General features: G+C 38.4%; 1 protein-coding gene across 2 annotated transcripts in view; it reads right to left on the reverse strand.

Moving 5' to 3' along the window:
• PKHD1 (PKHD1 ciliary IPT domain containing fibrocystin/polyductin) overlaps nt 1–18,777 on the reverse strand; it is a 450,921-nt gene that overhangs the window by 166,635 nt on the left and 265,509 nt on the right. For both annotated transcript variants that reach the window (XM_036024228.1, XM_028510816.2), the window contains one exon: nt 7,651–7,788. In XM_036024228.1, coding sequence (XP_035880121.1) covers nt 7,651–7,788 — 138 coding nt within the window. The remainder of the gene's footprint in view (nt 1–7,650; nt 7,789–18,777) is intronic.

Below are 18,777 nucleotides of genomic sequence, written 5' to 3' on the forward strand. Positions count from 1 at the left end.
TTGTGTAAATGTACCATAGTTTTTTGATACATTCATTTACTGATGGGCACCTAGGTTGCTTCCAACACTTGGCTATTGTAAATTGTGCTATGAACATTGGGATGCATAGGTTCTTTTGGATTGGTGTTTCAGGGTTCTTAGGATATAGTTCCAGCACTGGAATTGTTGGATCAAAAGGCAGATCCATTTTTAGTTTTCTGAGAAAATTCCATATTGTTTTCCATAGTGGTCATGCCAGTCCACAATCCCACCAACAGTTCACTAGGGTCCCCTTTTCTCCACAACCTCTCCAACACTTGTTGTTTGTTGCTTTGTTTATGATGGACATTCTGACTGGTGTAAAGTGGTACCTCATTGTGGTTTTAATTTGTATCTCTTTGATAGCTAGCGATATTCAGCATCTTTTCATGTATCTCTGGATCCTCTGTATGTCCACCTTGGAGAAGTATCTGTTCAGGTCCCTTACCCGTTTTTTAATTGGGTTGCTTGTCTTCTTAGAGTGGAGTCATGTAAGTTCTTTGTATATTTTGGAGATTAAACCCTTGTCTGTGGTGTCATTGACAAATATGTTTTCCCATACAGTTGGTTCTCTTTTTATTTTAATAGTGTTTTCTTTAGCCATGCAGAAGCTTTTTATTTTGATGAGATCCCGTTTGTTTATTTTTTCCTTTATGTTCCTTGCTCTAGGGGACATATCAATAAAAATGTTGCTATGTGAAATATCTGAGATTTTCCTGCCTATGTTCTTCTCTAGGGCTTTAATGGTGTCATGGTTTATATTTTAATCTTTTATCCACCTTGAATTTATTTTTGTATATGGTGTAAGTTGGTGCTCGAGTTTCATTTTTTTGCACGTAGCTGTCCAGTTCTCTCAACACCATTTGTTGAAGAGGCTATTATTACTCCATTTTATCTCATTGCCCCCTTTGTCGAATATTAATTGACCATAGAGACTTGGGCTTATTTCTGGGCTCTATACAGTTCCATTGGTCCATATGCCTGTTTTTATGCCAGTACCAGGCTGTTTTGATTACAGTGGCCTTGTAGTATAGTTTAGTGTCAGGTATTGTGATCCCTCCTACTTTACTCTTCTTTCTCAAAGTTGCAGCAGCTATTTGAGGTTGTTTATGGTTCCATATAAATTTTTGAAGTGTTTGTTCTATGTCTGTGAAATATGCCATTGGTACTTTAATAGGTATTGCACTGAATGTGTAAATTGCTTTGGGTAGTATGGACATTTCGATGATGTTAATTCTTCTGATACATGAACACAGTGTGTGTTTCCATTTGTTTGCGTCTGCCTTGATTTCTTTCTTCAGTGTTGTGTAGTTTTCTGAATACAGGTCTTTTACCTCCTTGGTTAGGTTTATTCCTAGGTATTTTATTTTTCTTTTTGCTATATTGAATGGAATTTTTTTCTTGATTTCTGCTTCCGCTGTTTCATTGTTGGTATACAAAAATGCCTTTGATTTCTCGATGTTGACTTTGTATCCTGCTGTTTTGCCAAATTCATTTATTAAGTCGAGCAGTTTTTTGGTGGAGTCTATAGGATTTTCTATGTACACTATCATGTCATCTGCAATCAATGACAGTTTTGTTTCCTCCTTTCTGATTTGGATGCCTTTCATTTCCTTTTCTTGACTGATCACTGTGGCTAAAACTTCCAATACTATATTGAATAGAAGTGGTGAAAGTGGACACCCTTGTCTTGTTCCTGATCTTAGTGGAAAAGATTTTAGTTTTTGCCCATTGAGTATGATGTTGGCTGTAGGTCTCTCATATATGACCTTTATTCTGTTGAGGAATGCTCCCTCTATTCCCACTTTGCTGAGTGTTTTTATCATAAATGGGTGCTGTACCTTATCAAATGCTTTTTCTACATCTATTGATATGATCATGTGGTTTTTGTCTTTGCTTTTTTTTAATGTGATGTATTACATTTACTGATTTGTGAATATTGTACCATCCTTGCACCCCTGGAATGAATCCCACTTGGTCATGGTATATGATCTTTTTAATGTATTGTTGGATGTGGTTTGCCAGTATTTTGTTGAGGATTTTAGCATCTATATCATCAGCGATGTTGGCCTGAAGTTTTCTTTCTTTGTTGTGTCTTTATTTGGTTTTGGGATTAGGATGATGCTGGCTTCATAAAAAGAGTTTGGGAGTCTTCCATCATTTTGGATTTTTTGGAGTAGTCTGTGAAGGATAGGGGTTAGCTCTTCCTTAAATGCTTTGTAGAATTCTCCTGTGAAACCATCTGGCCCAGGGCTTTTGTGTCTTGAAAGTTTTTTGATTACTGCTTCAATTTCATTTGTTGTTATTGGTTTGTTTAGGTCTTCTGCTTCTTCACTGTGTTTTGGAAGATTATATTTTTCTAGAAATTTGTCCATTTCACCTAGATTTTCAAATTTCTTGGCATACAGTTCTTCATAATAATTTCTTACAATCCTTTGTATTTCTGTGTTATCAGTTGTAATCTCTCCTTTTCATTTCTGATTGTGTTTATTTGGGTCTTCTCTCTTTTTTTCTTGATGAGCGTGCTTAAAGGCTTGTCGATTTTGTTTATCTTTTCAAAGAACCAGCTCCTGGATTCATTGATTCCTAGAACTGTACTTTTAGTCTCTCTGTCATTTAATTCTGCTCTGATCTTGGTTATTTCCATCCTTCTACTTGCTCTGGGATGTCTTTGTTGTTCCTCAAGTTCTTGTAGACATAGGATTAGGTTGTTTGAAATATTTCTATCTTTTTTAGGTAGGCCTGTATCACTATGAACTTCCCTCTCAGGACTGCCTTCATTGTGTCCCATAAATTTTGGGTTGTTGTGAGTTCATTTTCATTTGTTTCCAGAAACTATTTAATTTCTTCCCTAATTTCATTCTTGACCCATTCATTATTTAATAGCATGCTATTTAATCTCCATGATTTTGAGTGTTGTGGGTTTTTTTCCTTGGGGTTGGTTTCTAGTTTCAGTCCCTTGTGATCTGAGAAAATGCTTGGTATAATTTCAATTTTCTTGAAATTGTTGAGGCTTGTTTTGTGTCCTATCATGTGGTCTATCTTTGAAAATGTTCCATGTGCATTTGAAAAAAATGTGTATTTAGCTTCTTTGGCATGGAGGGCTCTCTATATATCAGTTAAGTCCATTTCATCTAGGGCATTGTTCAATGCCACAATATCTTTGTTGATATTTTCTTTGGAGGATCTGTCCATTTTTGACAATGGGTGTTAAAATCCCCCACCATAATTGTGTTGCTGTCCATATCTTTCTTGAAGTCCTCTAAGATTTTCTTTACGTATTTGGGTGCTCCTATGTTGGGTGCATATATATTAACAATGTTTATGTCTTCTTGGTGGATTCTTCCCTTGAGCATTATGAAGTGACCTTCTCGGTCTCTCTTTTTGGCCCTTTTTTGGAAGTCTATTTTGTCTGATATGAGTATCGCTACCCCGGCTTTCTTTTCCTGTCTGTTTGCTTGGAAAATTTGTTTCCAGCCCTTCACTTTCAGTCTGTGTAGGTCTTTAATCCTGAGGTGGGTCTCTTGTAGGCAACATATGTGTGGGTCACGCTTTCTTATCCACTCAACTATTCTATGTCTTTTGATTGGGGCATTTCATCCATTTATGTTTAAGGTTATTATTGATTGGTACTTATTCATTGCCCTTTATGTATCTGTGTTCCTCTCTCTCTCTCTTTTTCTTCCTTTCCTTAAAGCAGTCCCTTTAGCATCTCTTGCAGAGCTGGTTTGGTGGAGGTTTATTCTTTTAGTCTTCTTTTGTCTGAGAAGCTTCTTATTTGGCCTTCTATCTTGATTGAGAGCCTTGCTGGGTAAAGTAGCCTTGGTTGCAGACCTCTGGTTCTCATAACCTGGAATATTTCTTGCCATTCTCTTCTGGGTTGGAGCATTTCTCTTAAGAAGTCAGCTGCTAGCCTTATTGGGGCTCCCTTGTATGTTACTTCCTGTTTCTCCCTTGCTGCCTTTAAGATTCTCTCTTTGTCTTGAAATTTTGCCATTTTAATTATGATGTATCTTGAGGTGGGTCTCTTTGGGACTCTCTTGATTGGGACTTTTTGTGTTTCCTGGATTTATGTGACTTTTTCTCTCATCAAATTAGGGAAGTTTCCCATCACTACTTTTTCAAATAGGATTTCTATCCCTTGCTCTTCTTCTTCTCCTTCTGGTATCCCTATTATATAGATATTATTATGTTTTACATTGTCTTGCATTTCTCTTAACCCCTCTTCATTCTTTCTGAGCCTCTTTTCCTTTTCTTGCTCTTTCTGGGTGTTTTTTTCTACTTTGTCCTCCAATTCACTGATCCAATCTTCTGCTTCATCAATCCTGTTTTTTATTCCTTCTACTGTGTTCTTCAGTTCAGAAATTGTATTCTTCATTTCCTCTTGGCCCTTGTTGATAGCTTCTATTTCCTTTTTCATGTTGATATAGCTTGCAGTGAGTTCATTGTAGCTTCCTTGTAGTTTCTCACAGCTCATTGTGAGCTCATTGAGCTTCCTAATAATCATTGCTTTGAACTCAATATCTGATAGTTGAGTTGCCTCTATTTCGTTTAGCATTCTTTCTGAGGCTTCCTCCTTTCCCTTCATTTGGGGATTGTTTCTTTGTCTTCCCATTGTTCATGAGACTCTTGTTAGTCTCTGCTTCTTAAGTTGATGTGTTCTGGCTCCCTGGGTTTATGGTGTGAACTTCTGTGGTAGAATACCTGTGAGATTCAGTGGTGCAGTCTCCTTTAGGTCTCCTGGTGTTCACACCTCCACCTACTCTTTTTTGTGATCAGTTGGAGGGGTAAGGCAAAATGGTTTAAGACAGCAAGAGCGTATTCTATGATACTTACTGTAGCAGCCAGTAGAGAAGAGATAGGAGATCCTTTGGCTATGCATAGTGTTAACTGTGATCTTCCACCCAGCTAGCCACTATTTAGAAAGGATGGAAAGTAGATAAGACTCTTGTTGTTAGGGAGGAAAGAATTGTGAGTTGGATCTAGAAAGCAGTGAGGTCATGGGAGGTCAGATTTTGAGGTTGGGTGAGAGTAAAGGATAGAAAATAGGTGTAGTGTGTGAGAGAATAGAGTTAACCACTACAGTAATAGAGTTCAGGAAACTGAGAAGTGAGCTAAAATCCAGGAGGAGTGTTGTTAAGTATTTACAATTGTAAGAAACAGCTATTATTTACAATAATATTAGAGCAACAATCATATGACAGAATCTATGTGATCTGAATAACCAGAAGAGGGAGTATAGGACCTTGAGTAGTGTGCTAAAGGAACACAAGTGACGTGAGGGACAGTAAATTAGCAATACAGTATGAATGAGATAACAGGGGAAACCTGTCAAATGATACAATATAACCAGCCAAGCAACTAAGACTATACAGAAAGAAGAGGAGTACAAAAGTACTGTTAAAATAAAAGATGTAGGAATAATGAAAAAAATACAAATATTCAATAACTTGTAGGTTCTCTGTAATAGCAAAGTGAATTTTGTCCCACAGTCTCAACTGTTGGGTTGCCTTCTCTTTGGGTCCAACTCTGGTCTTTTCACAGTTCCAGGTTTTGTTTTTTTTTCTTTTTGTCTCACTTGTGGGTACTCAAAAAAAAAGGGTAAAAGAGGATTGGAAGAAGAGATAAAATTGGAAAGAAAGGAAGAATGAAAGAGAGAAAGAAGGTATTGAAAGATAAAACAATAATAACAATTAAAAAAAATAAAAGATTTCTTAAAAAAGAAAAAAACACCTCTTGCTGATTTCAAACTGGCCAAACCACAAACCGGTTTTTCTGGTCTTGCTGGCTGAGGGGCAATTGGTATGGCTTTTCTCCCTTCCTGTTCTGCACTCAGCCAGTCTTGCCCCTACTCTCCCCAGAGCTAGTCTGACATCTCTCCCCAGAGCCTTGGATGTCAGACCCAGGTCTTCCTGAGAGTGCTCTTTCCCCTGGGGTTACTGCTGTGGACTGGGGTGCAGCGCACGCTAGGTCAGGCTGTGTCCCTGCCACGGGCTCGGGTGTGCACCCTTCCTAATGGTATGGAGGTGTGCAGGGCCTTCAGTGCAAACTTCCCCGCCACCTCAGGATCACTGCCCTGCTCATTGGGGAGGAGGCCAAGCGAGGCTGATGCTGAAGTATTCCCCAAACAGTTCCTTTTCTTGGGAAATTGCTCCCACTCAAGCCTGTGGCTCTGTACAGCCCAATTCTCCAGCCAGACTATCTGAGGCAGTGCTCATCACTGAGCGACTCTCAGCTCTCCCAAACCAGTGTCCCCAGACTCTGCGGGTGATCCCTTCTCTGCCACTTCAAGCAACCAGGTCTCTCCCAGTGCCATTTAAACCTTGTTTGGCCAGGGAGGGAGCAGTTGACCCAGATCTCTCCCAAGGACCCTGTGGCAGACCGGGCGGGCACTGAGCCTGAGGCTGCAACCACCCTGGTTCCGGAGCTGGTCCCTGGGACCTTACTGTCCTGAAGTACCCTTCCTACCATCAATCTGGCTTTTCAGTGTCCACTACAATTTTTGGTCTATTACCCTCATATGCTAGGGTACTGTTTGCTGTTTGCTCTGTTCCTCCATAGATTAGCTAGGTTTTTTCCCCCGTGAGTAGGAGGAAGTGGAATCTGCTCTCTGCTACTCCATTGCCATCTTCCTCTCCCTTTTCTAATGTTTTGAAGAGCAAAGCAGAATGCCTTGCCAAGTTCAAAAGTAGTTCCTTGGGAGGCAGAGCATATGTCTTTTCATCCTTGTACCCTATTGCCTATTGTTTTGTGTTTGTCTAAGAAAGCCAATGTACCAGTCTTGTCAATGCCCTACCCCAGATCCACTCCATCCTGCCTGTCCCTCAGTCTCAGCAACATGCCTCACTTCCCAGCTACAGGAGCCTCCCAGCACCCACTGATTCTCTGAGTTCTCCACTAGCTACATAGGGAGCTACAAAAATAACAAAAACAGAGGAGTTCATTGGTTTGGGGGTGGAACACATGAATTTTTGCCTTATCCCCAGCTTTTCCCCTGTCGTACCAAGCTGTGGTGGTTCTATATAAACTTCTCTCAAGGTGTGTCACACAGCCAAGCCAACAGCCATGTTTCCTGGAGAAGCTGTGGCCACCTAGTGTTTGTCTTCCCTCTCTTCTCCTTCACCCTCTTTTTCCTTCACTCCCACTCCACTGCTATTATTTTCTCCAGTAAGGTATTAGCACATAGGCTTTGTTTCGGGTCCATTTTACCAAGGATATGCACTAGGATAGCAACTGAAATTTTATTGTGAGTTAGTTTAGCAAAGAATAACAGATCCATCCTATGAGATCTTCTGAAAGAGTGGGCTACAGATAAATCCTCATACAAAGAACTGAAAGGACAACTGATCTGTTGTCTGGAGCAGGCAAAACAAGCCCTGGAATGAACAGCAGCATAAGGACTCTGGGACCAGAAACATGGCCTGATGTCAACAGGCAGACATGAGAGCATGACCAACAAAAGTCACCTCTGTCTGTTTTGAAACCTTGCTGAATAAGAGCTGTTCTCACTCCTTGCCTTAGCCCTACCCAAACTCCATTAAGCAACCTGATGGGTGACACCATCATTTCCCAAGGCCTTTCTCACAAAGCGTAATTCCCATGATGCTCTCAAGCTTTGTGCCCTTTACTCACCGACTTTCAGCTCCCCGCCTGCAATGACTATGCAGGCCACACTCAGAACGTTGCTTCTGTCCACAGGGAATTCTAAAGTCCCCATCACATAGAGGCCTTTGAGGGATGGAAGATCTGTATCCACAAGGATAGTCCTGTCTGCAGAAGGAAAAGAAATTGCTCAGACATATAACCCAACTGAAAATTGCTATCTCCCCTCCATGATTTGCTGTGCAGTTCTCTAGGAAATCTGGGCACTCCCTGCATTACTACCTACACCAGGACAAGTGCAGAATCTAGAGGAACAAATAGTTTGCTGGAACTGGGCCTTAATAAAGAGGCAGGGGGAGGAAAAAAAGCATGATTAATACATTCTGCCACTGCTTAACAAACCAAATGTTATGGCCAAAAGGCATTGCCCATTTCCCAGGCAGCCTGCTATAGTACAAATGTACAGATGAGGTCCCTACAGTTTGTCCCTGTCCCATAACTTTGGCCCTAGTTTCAGAGAGGTAGAGAAAACCACAGATATGATCTTGGCCTCTTAAGTCAGGCCATTTGGATGAGAATCCCTGCTCTGCTATTTACTAGCTGTGTGGACCAACAATGTCACCTCTCTTGGTCATAGTTATCTAACCAATAAAATGGGGATAATAATAAACTCACCTGCTTTATTCATAGGGTTTTTGTGAGAGTTAATGAGTTAATAGGTCTGAACTACTTATACAGTACTAGTTAGCTGCTCTCAATGCCCCAATTCCCACCATGGAAAGCAACATGTCTGGTACATGCTCAATAAATGCTGAATATTTTCATTATTTATACTGTTGTTCACTAGTTTGGCATGCTTGTAGAGCTCATACGACAACTTAAAATCATTATTCTTCATTTTCTCTTTCTTAAAAAGTTTATGTACAACTTCAGAATAAAGAATCATAGATTTTTTGCTAAAGTAAAAATAATGAATGAATAAAAATTCTCATTTAAAACAGTAAATATTTTACATATGACAAAGTATTGTGTTACTTTCTGAGGCTTAGCAGTAATTCAACACAAATTAAATATATCAAATAAGTATTTCTACTTAAATTTCAAGTACCATAATCAGTGACACATGTAAATATTTTTAAGGAATTTTGCTAAGATAATCTCATGTTTTGTTTAAGTAAATAATGCACCCTGCTGTGCTGAATAATTTGCCCCCCAAATGAGCCTCTGAAGAGTTGTGTTTTCTAGTTTCCACCTACTTCCCTAGCTATAAGACAGCCATACCTTCCTGTGGTTGAGACTACACTGTTGTAAACAATCATTTTCCTTTTCCTCCTGGATACAGAGTCAGGCCATCTTTTTCAGCTTCCTTTGCAGTTAGATAAAGACATGTGACTGAATCGTAGTCATTAAAATGTAGGCAGAATTGAAGTGTGACATCTCTAGGCTTGGTCCATAAATTCTCTTGTATATGCTCTACCTTTTCCCTTGCCCCTCAATTGAACAGAACAGTGGTTCTCCAGGTATGGTCATGATCCAACAGCATCAGCACCACCTACTCATCTATCAAAATCAACCTAAGTTTTAGCTCTTCTAGCAAGCCATCCCGAGTCCCACTATTGGATACACCAGTCCCCCTATGAATATCTCTCTCTCTGTCACTCTCCAGTTATAGCCCTGTGCATTATTATGATAGAGCATTAAGACACATTGTTGTAGTTGCATACATATTATTTTACATAAGGAGGCAGCTACCATTGAGCTAATCTCAGTGTAATTATGTCTTTCTCTCCCACTGTCACTTCCTTAAGCTAAGAGACTGTCTATTTTTTTTATATTTTATTTATTTATTTTTAGAGAGGGAAGGGAGGGAGATAGAGAGAGAGAGGAACATCAATGTGCGGTTGCTGAGGGCTATGGCCTGCAACCCAGGAATGTACCCTTGCTGGGAATCGAACCTGGGACACTTTGGCTCCCAGCCCGCACTCAATCCACTGAGCTATGCCAGCCAGGGGAGACTGTCTATTTTTTTTTAAAACCCCTAGTGTTTATTGTTACATCAAAGATAAAGATGTTAAACAAATGTTGCCCAGATCTGTTGAGTTTAGCTCCCTATACACCTTAAATTTAATAGTTTATTAGTGACTGATAAGAAATGAATAATTAGGCTAAACAGATGAAAATACACACACATATATACATATATATATATATTTCAATTTCATCTATAGTACTTTATGAATGTGCAAAAGAGAGTGAGATATCCAGAGAATTTCTAGGCTTAAGTAACATTTTATGGGTTCGTGACTTTACTATGATTGTAAAAGCAAGACAAATTATTTCAAGCAAGCAAGCACCTCTGACTTCTATACAAATGGCCTTTATGTCTTCCAACCTATGGCCTGTTCTACCAGTTTTTGGTTGTTGAGCCTGATTGTACAAAACAATTAAATTCTTTCAATAAATGCTTCTCTCATCACCATAGTACTCATAGGCACATCAAAGCATGATATTTGCCCTCTTTTGAATATTCTTTTCATTTAAATTATGACAATTACATGTAATTTAAAATTTCTCTTTAATTTTTGTAACATACTCTATTAGAAGAACATTTACTTTTAATTGCCCTACCCACTCCAAATATACCAACAAATCACAGACAGCTTAACTATTACAATCTCTATGAGAACAGAGACTGTAGCTGTCATTCTCACTTTCCCTTGCTCAGCACCTAGTACAATACCTATCATAAAGTGCTCAAAAACAATACAAAAGAATGCAAGCACATGAGTCAGACCCACCACATGTAAAATCTAACAGCTATCAGAGCAAAAGAATAAAATGAAGACAAAGGTAGAAACATTGCTCTTCTTTCAGTACCACCTTCCCTTTGAAATTTCCTGCATCTGTCTCTTCACCTTCTCTTCTTTGCTCCTTTCTTTCTCTAACATGTGCCATATCTTGTTGGTTAGTGGAAATTCAAAGAAGAATCAGACATGTTTCCCACCATCAGATGAAGACAAACAAATAAATACATGCAATATAGTTGAAATGATAACATACTTTTCCATTATGTGGAGGTTGACCCCTATCTTCATTCTTATCTACTTCAAAATGGCAAGTTTATCAATGTCCCTCTTAGACCAAAATTCTGCTAAGATAAAACAAACATATGCCCTAAAAATATTTCTACAAAGGAATTCTCATTTTATCACTATAGTTGAAATTATAGCTATCATTGTAAGTAGCAAAATAATGCATCTTAATGTACTCTTCAAAGGGATCAGCTGCAGGTTCATATGACGATCCCCCTGCTAGAATGACAGATTTTAGAGGGTCACTCCCTATTCCAGGTGTAGAAAGTTAGAATCAAGGTGCTACATCCTCTAGAACAGGGGTGTCAAACTCATTTTCAATGGGCCACATCAACCTTGCAGTTGCCTTCAAAGGGCCGCATGTAATTTCAACTCCTTAACAATTAAGTAGTTACATTTATACAGTCCTAAAATTATTTCAGCCCTTTGAAGGCAACCGTGATGTTGATGTGGCCCCAGTGAAAATGAGTTTGATGCCCCTGCTCTAGAAGTAGCATTCTTTCTATGAAATTACTCAAGACATTTCATAAAAATCACCCAGAAAGTTACTTATACAACCCTCTTAAAAGTATGAGTGATAGAACACCTCTGATCTCACTGTGGCCCACTGCTTTCCAACTTGTCTTGACTTGGCTGAGGCTACTACATTCTGCTCTGTCAGTGACCAATCTATCCTACTTAAGAGAATGAGTGCTGGCATATGGAGGGAACCATCTGGAATTTCTGTTGCTCGATGGGAGGCTGATGGGGGAACAGATCTGGAAAGAAACTCCAAAAAGAATTAATGAGTACCAGATGTAATTAAAGACTGCTTCCCCCCACCAAAGGACCTCAGGACCAGCCATGGAGTGGTGCCTCTTGGTTCCAAATTGCACCCTCTTTCTACTTGTTCATCCATCAAGCATTAAACATCCCACCATCTTTATTCTAGTATCATTCGCCAAGAACTGTTGTATTTTGTTTACAGAAAGGATTTTATTTTAGCAATTAGAAACATAAAGCTTTAGAAATAATATCTTGAAACTTAACACTAAGGAGAAATTACCTAAATGTCCCCATTGTCAAATGTGACAACAAAAATAATGAGAGGCTTTAGTCTTCCATAAATGCATTATCTACCCTTAAGACCAGAAAGCCTGAGCCAAATCTAAAGGCAGATATCTCTGACAGAGGGCTAGGGCTTCCTTTATATCAGGAATAAACTGACTCCCATACTTACAAAGCATTCCATATAATCTCAATACTAGATTTAAATTCAATTTTCCCTCAGCAAAGCTGGGGATCAAGGTCACTATTGTACAACATTCCAAGGGCCTGACACTTGTCTAAATCCTGTAGAAATGAGATCAAGGGCAAAGGGCACAGATCTTGGGAATAATGATGGGGTCAATGAACAGGCATAACTCAAGGCATGCAGACTCACTGTTTGGATCATATTCACTCTATCAGGCCCCATAACTTAGGTGGTGAAGACAGTTTCCACTACAACCCTGCTATTGTCAGAACACAGCCTGCACCAACTTTGGACACAGCTCAGACATCTGAGGGACAGTGATGGCACGCAAGGGCAGAGTAGGACATACAAGGACATACAAGGACTATTTGTAGGCTTGTTATTTCCCATTATGTACCTTTTATAATAAACGGGTTTGTTTCTGCATTCAGTCTTGGCCCTAATACTTCCCATTAATATGCAAACCAAAGGAAAAGTAAGTTCTCATGCCATCGGAATCACTAATGACACTATCTCCCTTTTTGAAAAGAGAATACTTTTAGCTCTAAAGTGACTACTTTAAATATATATTTACAATACTTGTGGGTGGCTTTTTTCCCCTTTGTAGTATTGTTTAACTTTTGGTGACTCTAACAGTTTATTCAAATAGCCTCTCACATTTATGAGAACAACTAGCATATCCAAAACAAATACTCCTAAAAGAGAATGGAATTTCTTACACATAAATCATTCACAGGTATGAAGGATTAACATGATTGAAAATTGGTGTCAAGTAGGCTAATTTACGGAGGTGATGGTATTTGCTTATCAAGAATTCATTATCTAGTGGAAAAAGCCTGCCTTTTTCATTAAATCCACATAGGTGGTTTCTTTATTCTAATTTGCCTATCATTTTTTTTAAACTGGTCTTAAAAATGGGCAAAAAGGGGCAGTTTTCAAAGTGTCCAGAGGCCTATGATTCAAGACTGAAAGCTGGCATCCTTAAACTTTAAAGAAAAAACATCTGCCTGTGTGTGTGTGTGTGTGTGTGTGTGTGTGTGTGAGAGAGAGAGAGAGAGAGAGAGAAAGAGAACATGAGGGGGATGGAGGAAGGGAAGCAGGGGAAAAAAAGCTCTAATCATTCTCGCTTCATGGGAAAGGACCAATTTAAATTTTGGATAATAAATTTTCATCTCACTTTCTACATATACTCTGTCTGTGCCTTTTCTAATCACATAGTGACACGTACAATTCACATAATAGAAACATTTTAAATTATGATATTTTAATTGATCAATAAAATGTTTAACATACAGTGTTTAACTCTTCCTCTAGTCTCTACCATCTGTTCTTCAAAAATATTTGAATCTATTTATTTATTTTTTCCATTACCATGTAGTCATCTTAAACCCCCCACCCCCCAGCAATCACCACACTGTTGTCCATGTCCATGAATACTTTTTCTTTTTTTCTCAATCCCTCCACCTCTTAATCGCCCCACCACCAGCCATCATCTGTTCTCCATCCATGAATCTGTCTCTGTTTTGCTTGTTAGTTTAGTTTGTTCATTAGATTCCAGTGAAATCATATAGTATTTTTCTTTCTCTGGCTGGCTTATTTCACTGAGCATAATGTTCTCCAGGTCCATCTATACTGTTGGAAAGGGTAAAATTTTCTTCTTTTTTATGGCCAGGTAGAATTCCAATGGGTAAACATTCCATAGTTGTTTTATCCACTCATCTACTGATGGACACTTGGGCTGTTTCCATATCTTGGTGATTGTAAATAAATCTGCAGTGAACACAGGGATGCTTTTGTTCTTTCGAGTTAGTGTTTTCAGTCCCTTCGAACATATTCCCAGAAGTGGGACTGCTGGATCAAAAGGCAACTCCATTTTTAATTTTCTGTGGTATCTCCATACTACTTTCCATAGTAGCTGTACCAGTGTCCATTCCTACCAACAGTGCAAAATGATTGCCTTTTCTCTACATCCTCACCAGCACTTGTTTGTTGATTTATTGATGATAGTCATTAGGACAGGTGTGAGATAGTATTTCATTGTGGTTTTAATTTGCATTTCTCTGATGATTAGTGATGTTGAGCATCTTTTCATACATCTATTGGCCATTTATATGGCCTCTGAAGAAGTGTCTATTCAGGTCCTTTGCCCATTTTTAATTGGGTTGTTTGAGGGTTTTTTGATGTTAAGTTTTGTAAGCAATTTACAAATTTTGGAAATTAGTCCCTTATCAGCTATATCAGTACATATGTTCTCCCATTCTGTTGGTTGTCTTTTTATTTTGTCGATGATTTCCTTTGCTGTATAAAAACTTTTTAGTTTGATATAGTCCCATTTGTTTATTTGTTTGTTTGTTTGTTTCTCTTGCCTGAGGAGATATATCTGATGAAATATTTCTATGAGTAATATCCAAAATTTTGCTGCCTATGTTTTCTTCTATGCTTTTTATAGTTTTGGGTCTAACATTTTTTTTTAAGATTTTATTTATTTATTTTTAGAGAGGGAAGGGAGGGAGAAAGAGAGGGAGAGAAACATCAATGTGTGGTTGCTGGGGGCCGTGGCCTGCAACCCAGGCATGTGCCCTGACTGGGAATGGAACCTGTGACACTTTTGGTTCACAGCCCGAGCTCAATCCACTGAGCTACGCCAGCCGGGACTGGGTCTAACATTTAAGTCTTTAATCCATTTTGAATTTATTCTTGTGTGTGGTATAAGATGGTGGTCTAGTTTCATTTTTCTGCACATATCTGTCCAATTTTCCCAACACCATTTATTGAATGAACTATCTTTAGCCCATTCTATGTGCTTGCTTCCTCTGGTGAATAATAGAGTATAAAGGTTTGGGTTTATTTATAGGTTCTCTATTTTGGTCCATTGATCTATGTGTCTGTTTTTATGCCAGTACCAGGCTGTTTTCATTACTGTGGCCTTGTAGTATAGTTTGAATTTGTAGTGTGACTTCTCCAACTTTGTTCTTCTTTCTCAGGATCTCTGTTGCTATGCGGGGCCTTTTGTGGTTCCATATAAATTTTTAAAATATTTATTCTAGTTCTGTGAAATACATCATTGGAATCTTGATAGGAATTGCATTAAATCTATAGATTTCTTTTGGTAGTATGGACATTTTAAAGATGTTAATTCTTCCTATCCACAAACACAGTATGTGCTTTCACTTCTTTGTATCTTCTTCAATTTCTTTCTTCAGTATCATATAATTTTCCAAGTACAAGTCTTTTACATCCTTGGTTAGGTTTATTCCTAGGTATTTTATTCTTTTTGAAACAATTGTGAATGGGATTGCTTTCTTAATTCCTCTTTCAGTTAGTTAGCTAGTTATTGGAATATAAAAATTTAACTGGTTCGTGGATATTAATTTTGTATCCTGCTACTTTGCTGAATTCACTTATGAAAAGTAGTAGTTAATAGGTGGAATTTTTGAGGTTCTCAATGTACAGTATCATGTCATCTGCAAATAAAGACAATTGTATTTCTTCCTTTCCAATTTGGATGCCTTTTATTTCTTCTTGTCTGATTGCTGTGGCTAGGACTTCCAGTATTATGTTGAATAAGAGAGGTGCAAGTGCACATACCTGTCTTGTTCCTAATCTTAAGGGGAACACTTGTAGTTTTTGCCCATTGAGTTTGTCATTGGTTTGTCATATGTGGCCTTTATTATGTTTAGGTATGTTCCCTCTTTTCCCACTTTGTTGAGAGTTTTTATCATAAGTGGGTGCTGGATTTCATCAAATGTTTTTTGGGGGCATCTATTGATATGATCATACAGTTTTTGTCCTTCATTTTGTTTATGTGTTGAATCATATTTATTGATTTGTGAATGTTATATCAGCATTACATTCCCAGAATAATTCCCATTTGATCATGGTGTATGATCTTTTTGATGCATTGCTATATTTGGTTTGCTAATATTTTGTTGAGTATTTAGCATCTATATTAATCAGGGATATTTACCTATAAATTTCTTCCTTTGTAATGTCTTTATCTGGTTTTGGAATTAGAATAATTCTGGTCTCATAAAATGAGTTTGGGGGCCTTACTTCTTGAATTTTATGAAATAATTTGAGAAGGAGAGGTGTTTGTTCTCTCAGAATGTTTGGTAAAATTCACCTGTAAAACCATCTGACTTAGAGCTTTTGTTTGTTGGGAGTATTCTTTTTTTAATTACTGCATCAATTTCTTTAGGTATAATCAGATTCAGATTATACCTAAGAATCTGAATCTGTCTGTTCAGATTCTCTGATTCTTCTTTATTTTTTGAAGATTGTATGTTTCTAGGAATGTATCCATTTCATCCAGGTTGTTTAGTTTGTTGGCATATAACTGTTCATAATATTTTCTTACAGTCCTTTGTATTTATTTGGTGTCAGTTGTTATTTCTTCTCTTTCATTTCTGATTTTATTTATTTGTATCCTTTCTCTTTTTCTCTTGAGTCTGGTTAAATGTTTGTCAATCTTGTTTAGCTTTTCAAAGAAATAGCCCTTGGGTTCATTGATCTTTTGAATCTTTTTTTTTTAGACTCTATTTCATTTATTTCTACTCTTTATTCTTTCCTTCCTTTTACTCACTTTGGGCTTTGTTTCTTTTTCCTTTTCAAGTTCCTTTAAGTGTAACATTAGATCGTCTGAGCTTTTTCTTGGTTTTTTGAGACAGGCTTGTAATGCTCTGAATTTCCCTCTTAGCATTGCTTCCCTAGTGTCCCACAGATTTTGGATTGTTGTGTCCACATTTTCAGTTGTTTCAAGGTGTCTTTTGATTTCTTTTTTGATCTTGTTGTTGGCCCATTCAATATTTAATAACACGTTATTTAGCTTCCATCTCTTTGCTTGCTTTTCAGTGTCCTTGTGATTGATTTCTAGTTTCATAGCATTGTGGTCAGAGAAGATGCTTGATATGATTTTAATTTTCTTAAATTTATTGAGACTTTTTTTGTGTCCTAGCTTGTGATCTACCCTAGAAAACATCCCATGTGCACTGGAAAAGTATGTGTATTCTGCTGCTTTGGGATGAAATGCTTTGAAGATATCAATTAAATCCATTTGCTGTAGTGTGTGATTAAAGCTACTGTTTCCTTGTTGATTTTCTTCCTGGAAGTTCTATCCACTGAAGTCAATGGGGTGTTAAAATCTCCAACTATAACTGTATTTCTGTTGATCTCTCCCTTTATGTCCATCAGTATTTGCCTTACATATTTAGGTACTCCTGTGTTGGATGTGTAAATGTTTACTAGGGTTATATCTTCTTGTTGGGTTGTTCCCTTTATCATCATGTAGTGTCCCTTGACTCTTACTATAGATTTGATTTTAAAGTCTATTTAGTTGGATATATAGGTACTGCTACCGCAGGTTTTTTTTCCTTTTCCATTTGCATGAAAAACCTTTTCCAACCATTTACTTTTAGTCTGCGTGTTGAGAACCACCCTGCCTGGTATCAGAAGCTGTAACCCCCACCAGGGCTAAGGCTGAGGGAACAACCTTGGACCATAAGCCAGCAAGAAGACAAAAGCTTATCTCCCTAGCAGGAGCACCGCTTCTGCTCCTTTTACTTCACCCTGCCTGGCCCCCAATGCTTGGTCAGTTTGCCAATTATGGGTAAGATTCCCCAAGGGGGTAATGATCTAAGACAGGCACGATCACATGGGAGGCCCCCAAGGAAAGACTTTGGGGGCTACAGCAAAAGGGAGTGATGTACCCTGGCCCCTCAGCTTTGACATAGCCTGAGTCCTCATTGTCTGCGAGAAAATCTCCTAATCTCTTGGCTGGCTTACTTCCCTTGCTCCACCTAAGCCTGAAACAAATACAGAGGGTGGTGAAGCCCTGTGCTGAAAAGGGTGGGTTCCCCAGGTGATCAGGTCTAAGAAAAAATATGTAAAATCCTGTGAAACCTGCTTTGTTTAGAATGCTGTCAAGTGAATGATAATCGTCCAAGGAAAATGTAAGTTTGTTCCTTAAAGTTTTACAGCTCTTTGACCCTGATTCAAAATAGGCCCTCAGAGTTCCTTGTTACCTATTGTTTGATCCTTACTTCCTGGCAATGAGTAATGAGCTTTACCTGAATTCTTATGCAAATGAACCCAATAAAAAGCCTGTTCAGGTGAGAGAATGAGGCGCTCTCCCTTAGGGGCGCTTTCCCCTAGGGATGGTGGCCATGGCGTTCTCCACTAGAGAGAGTGGCCATTCCATCCCTATTTCCCCTCTAGAGAGAGTGGCTGTTTTATTCCTATTTCCCCACAGGACATGGTTGTCTCTGTGTATGTTTTTCTTGTGTTTCCACAGCCATCCACAGCATTCCACGGTCACTGCCTGTTGGTGGCCGCATCTTCTGTGTGTATCTTTCAATCTTAGATGGGTCTCCTGGAGGCAACATTGATATGGGTCTTGTTTTCTTATCCATTCAACTACCCTCTGTCTTTTGGTTGGAGCATTTAAGCCATTTTCATTTAAGGTGACTATTGATATATACATATGTAGTACTATTTTATGTTATTTTATGTTGTTTTCCTCTTTTTTTCTTCTCCTTCCTCATAAAGCAAGCTCTTTAATGTGCTGCAGTACTGGTTTAGTATTAACAAATACCTTTAGGTTTTTCTTGTCTGGGAATGTCCTTATTTCTCCTTTGATTTTAAATGATAGCTTTGCTGGGTAAAGTAGCCTTGGTTGTAGGTCCTTGTTTTTCAACACCTGGAGTATTTCACACTACTCCCTTAAGGCCAGATATGTTTCTGGTGAGTAATCAGATGCCAGTCTAACTGGTCCTCCCTTGTATGCAACTCCCTGCTTTTCTCTTGAGAATTTTAGGATTCTCTTCTTATCTATAA

Source organism: Phyllostomus discolor, chromosome 4, assembly GCF_004126475.2.
Source record: "Phyllostomus discolor isolate MPI-MPIP mPhyDis1 chromosome 4, mPhyDis1.pri.v3, whole genome shotgun sequence".
Taxonomy (NCBI): Eukaryota; Metazoa; Chordata; class Mammalia; order Chiroptera; family Phyllostomidae; genus Phyllostomus; species Phyllostomus discolor.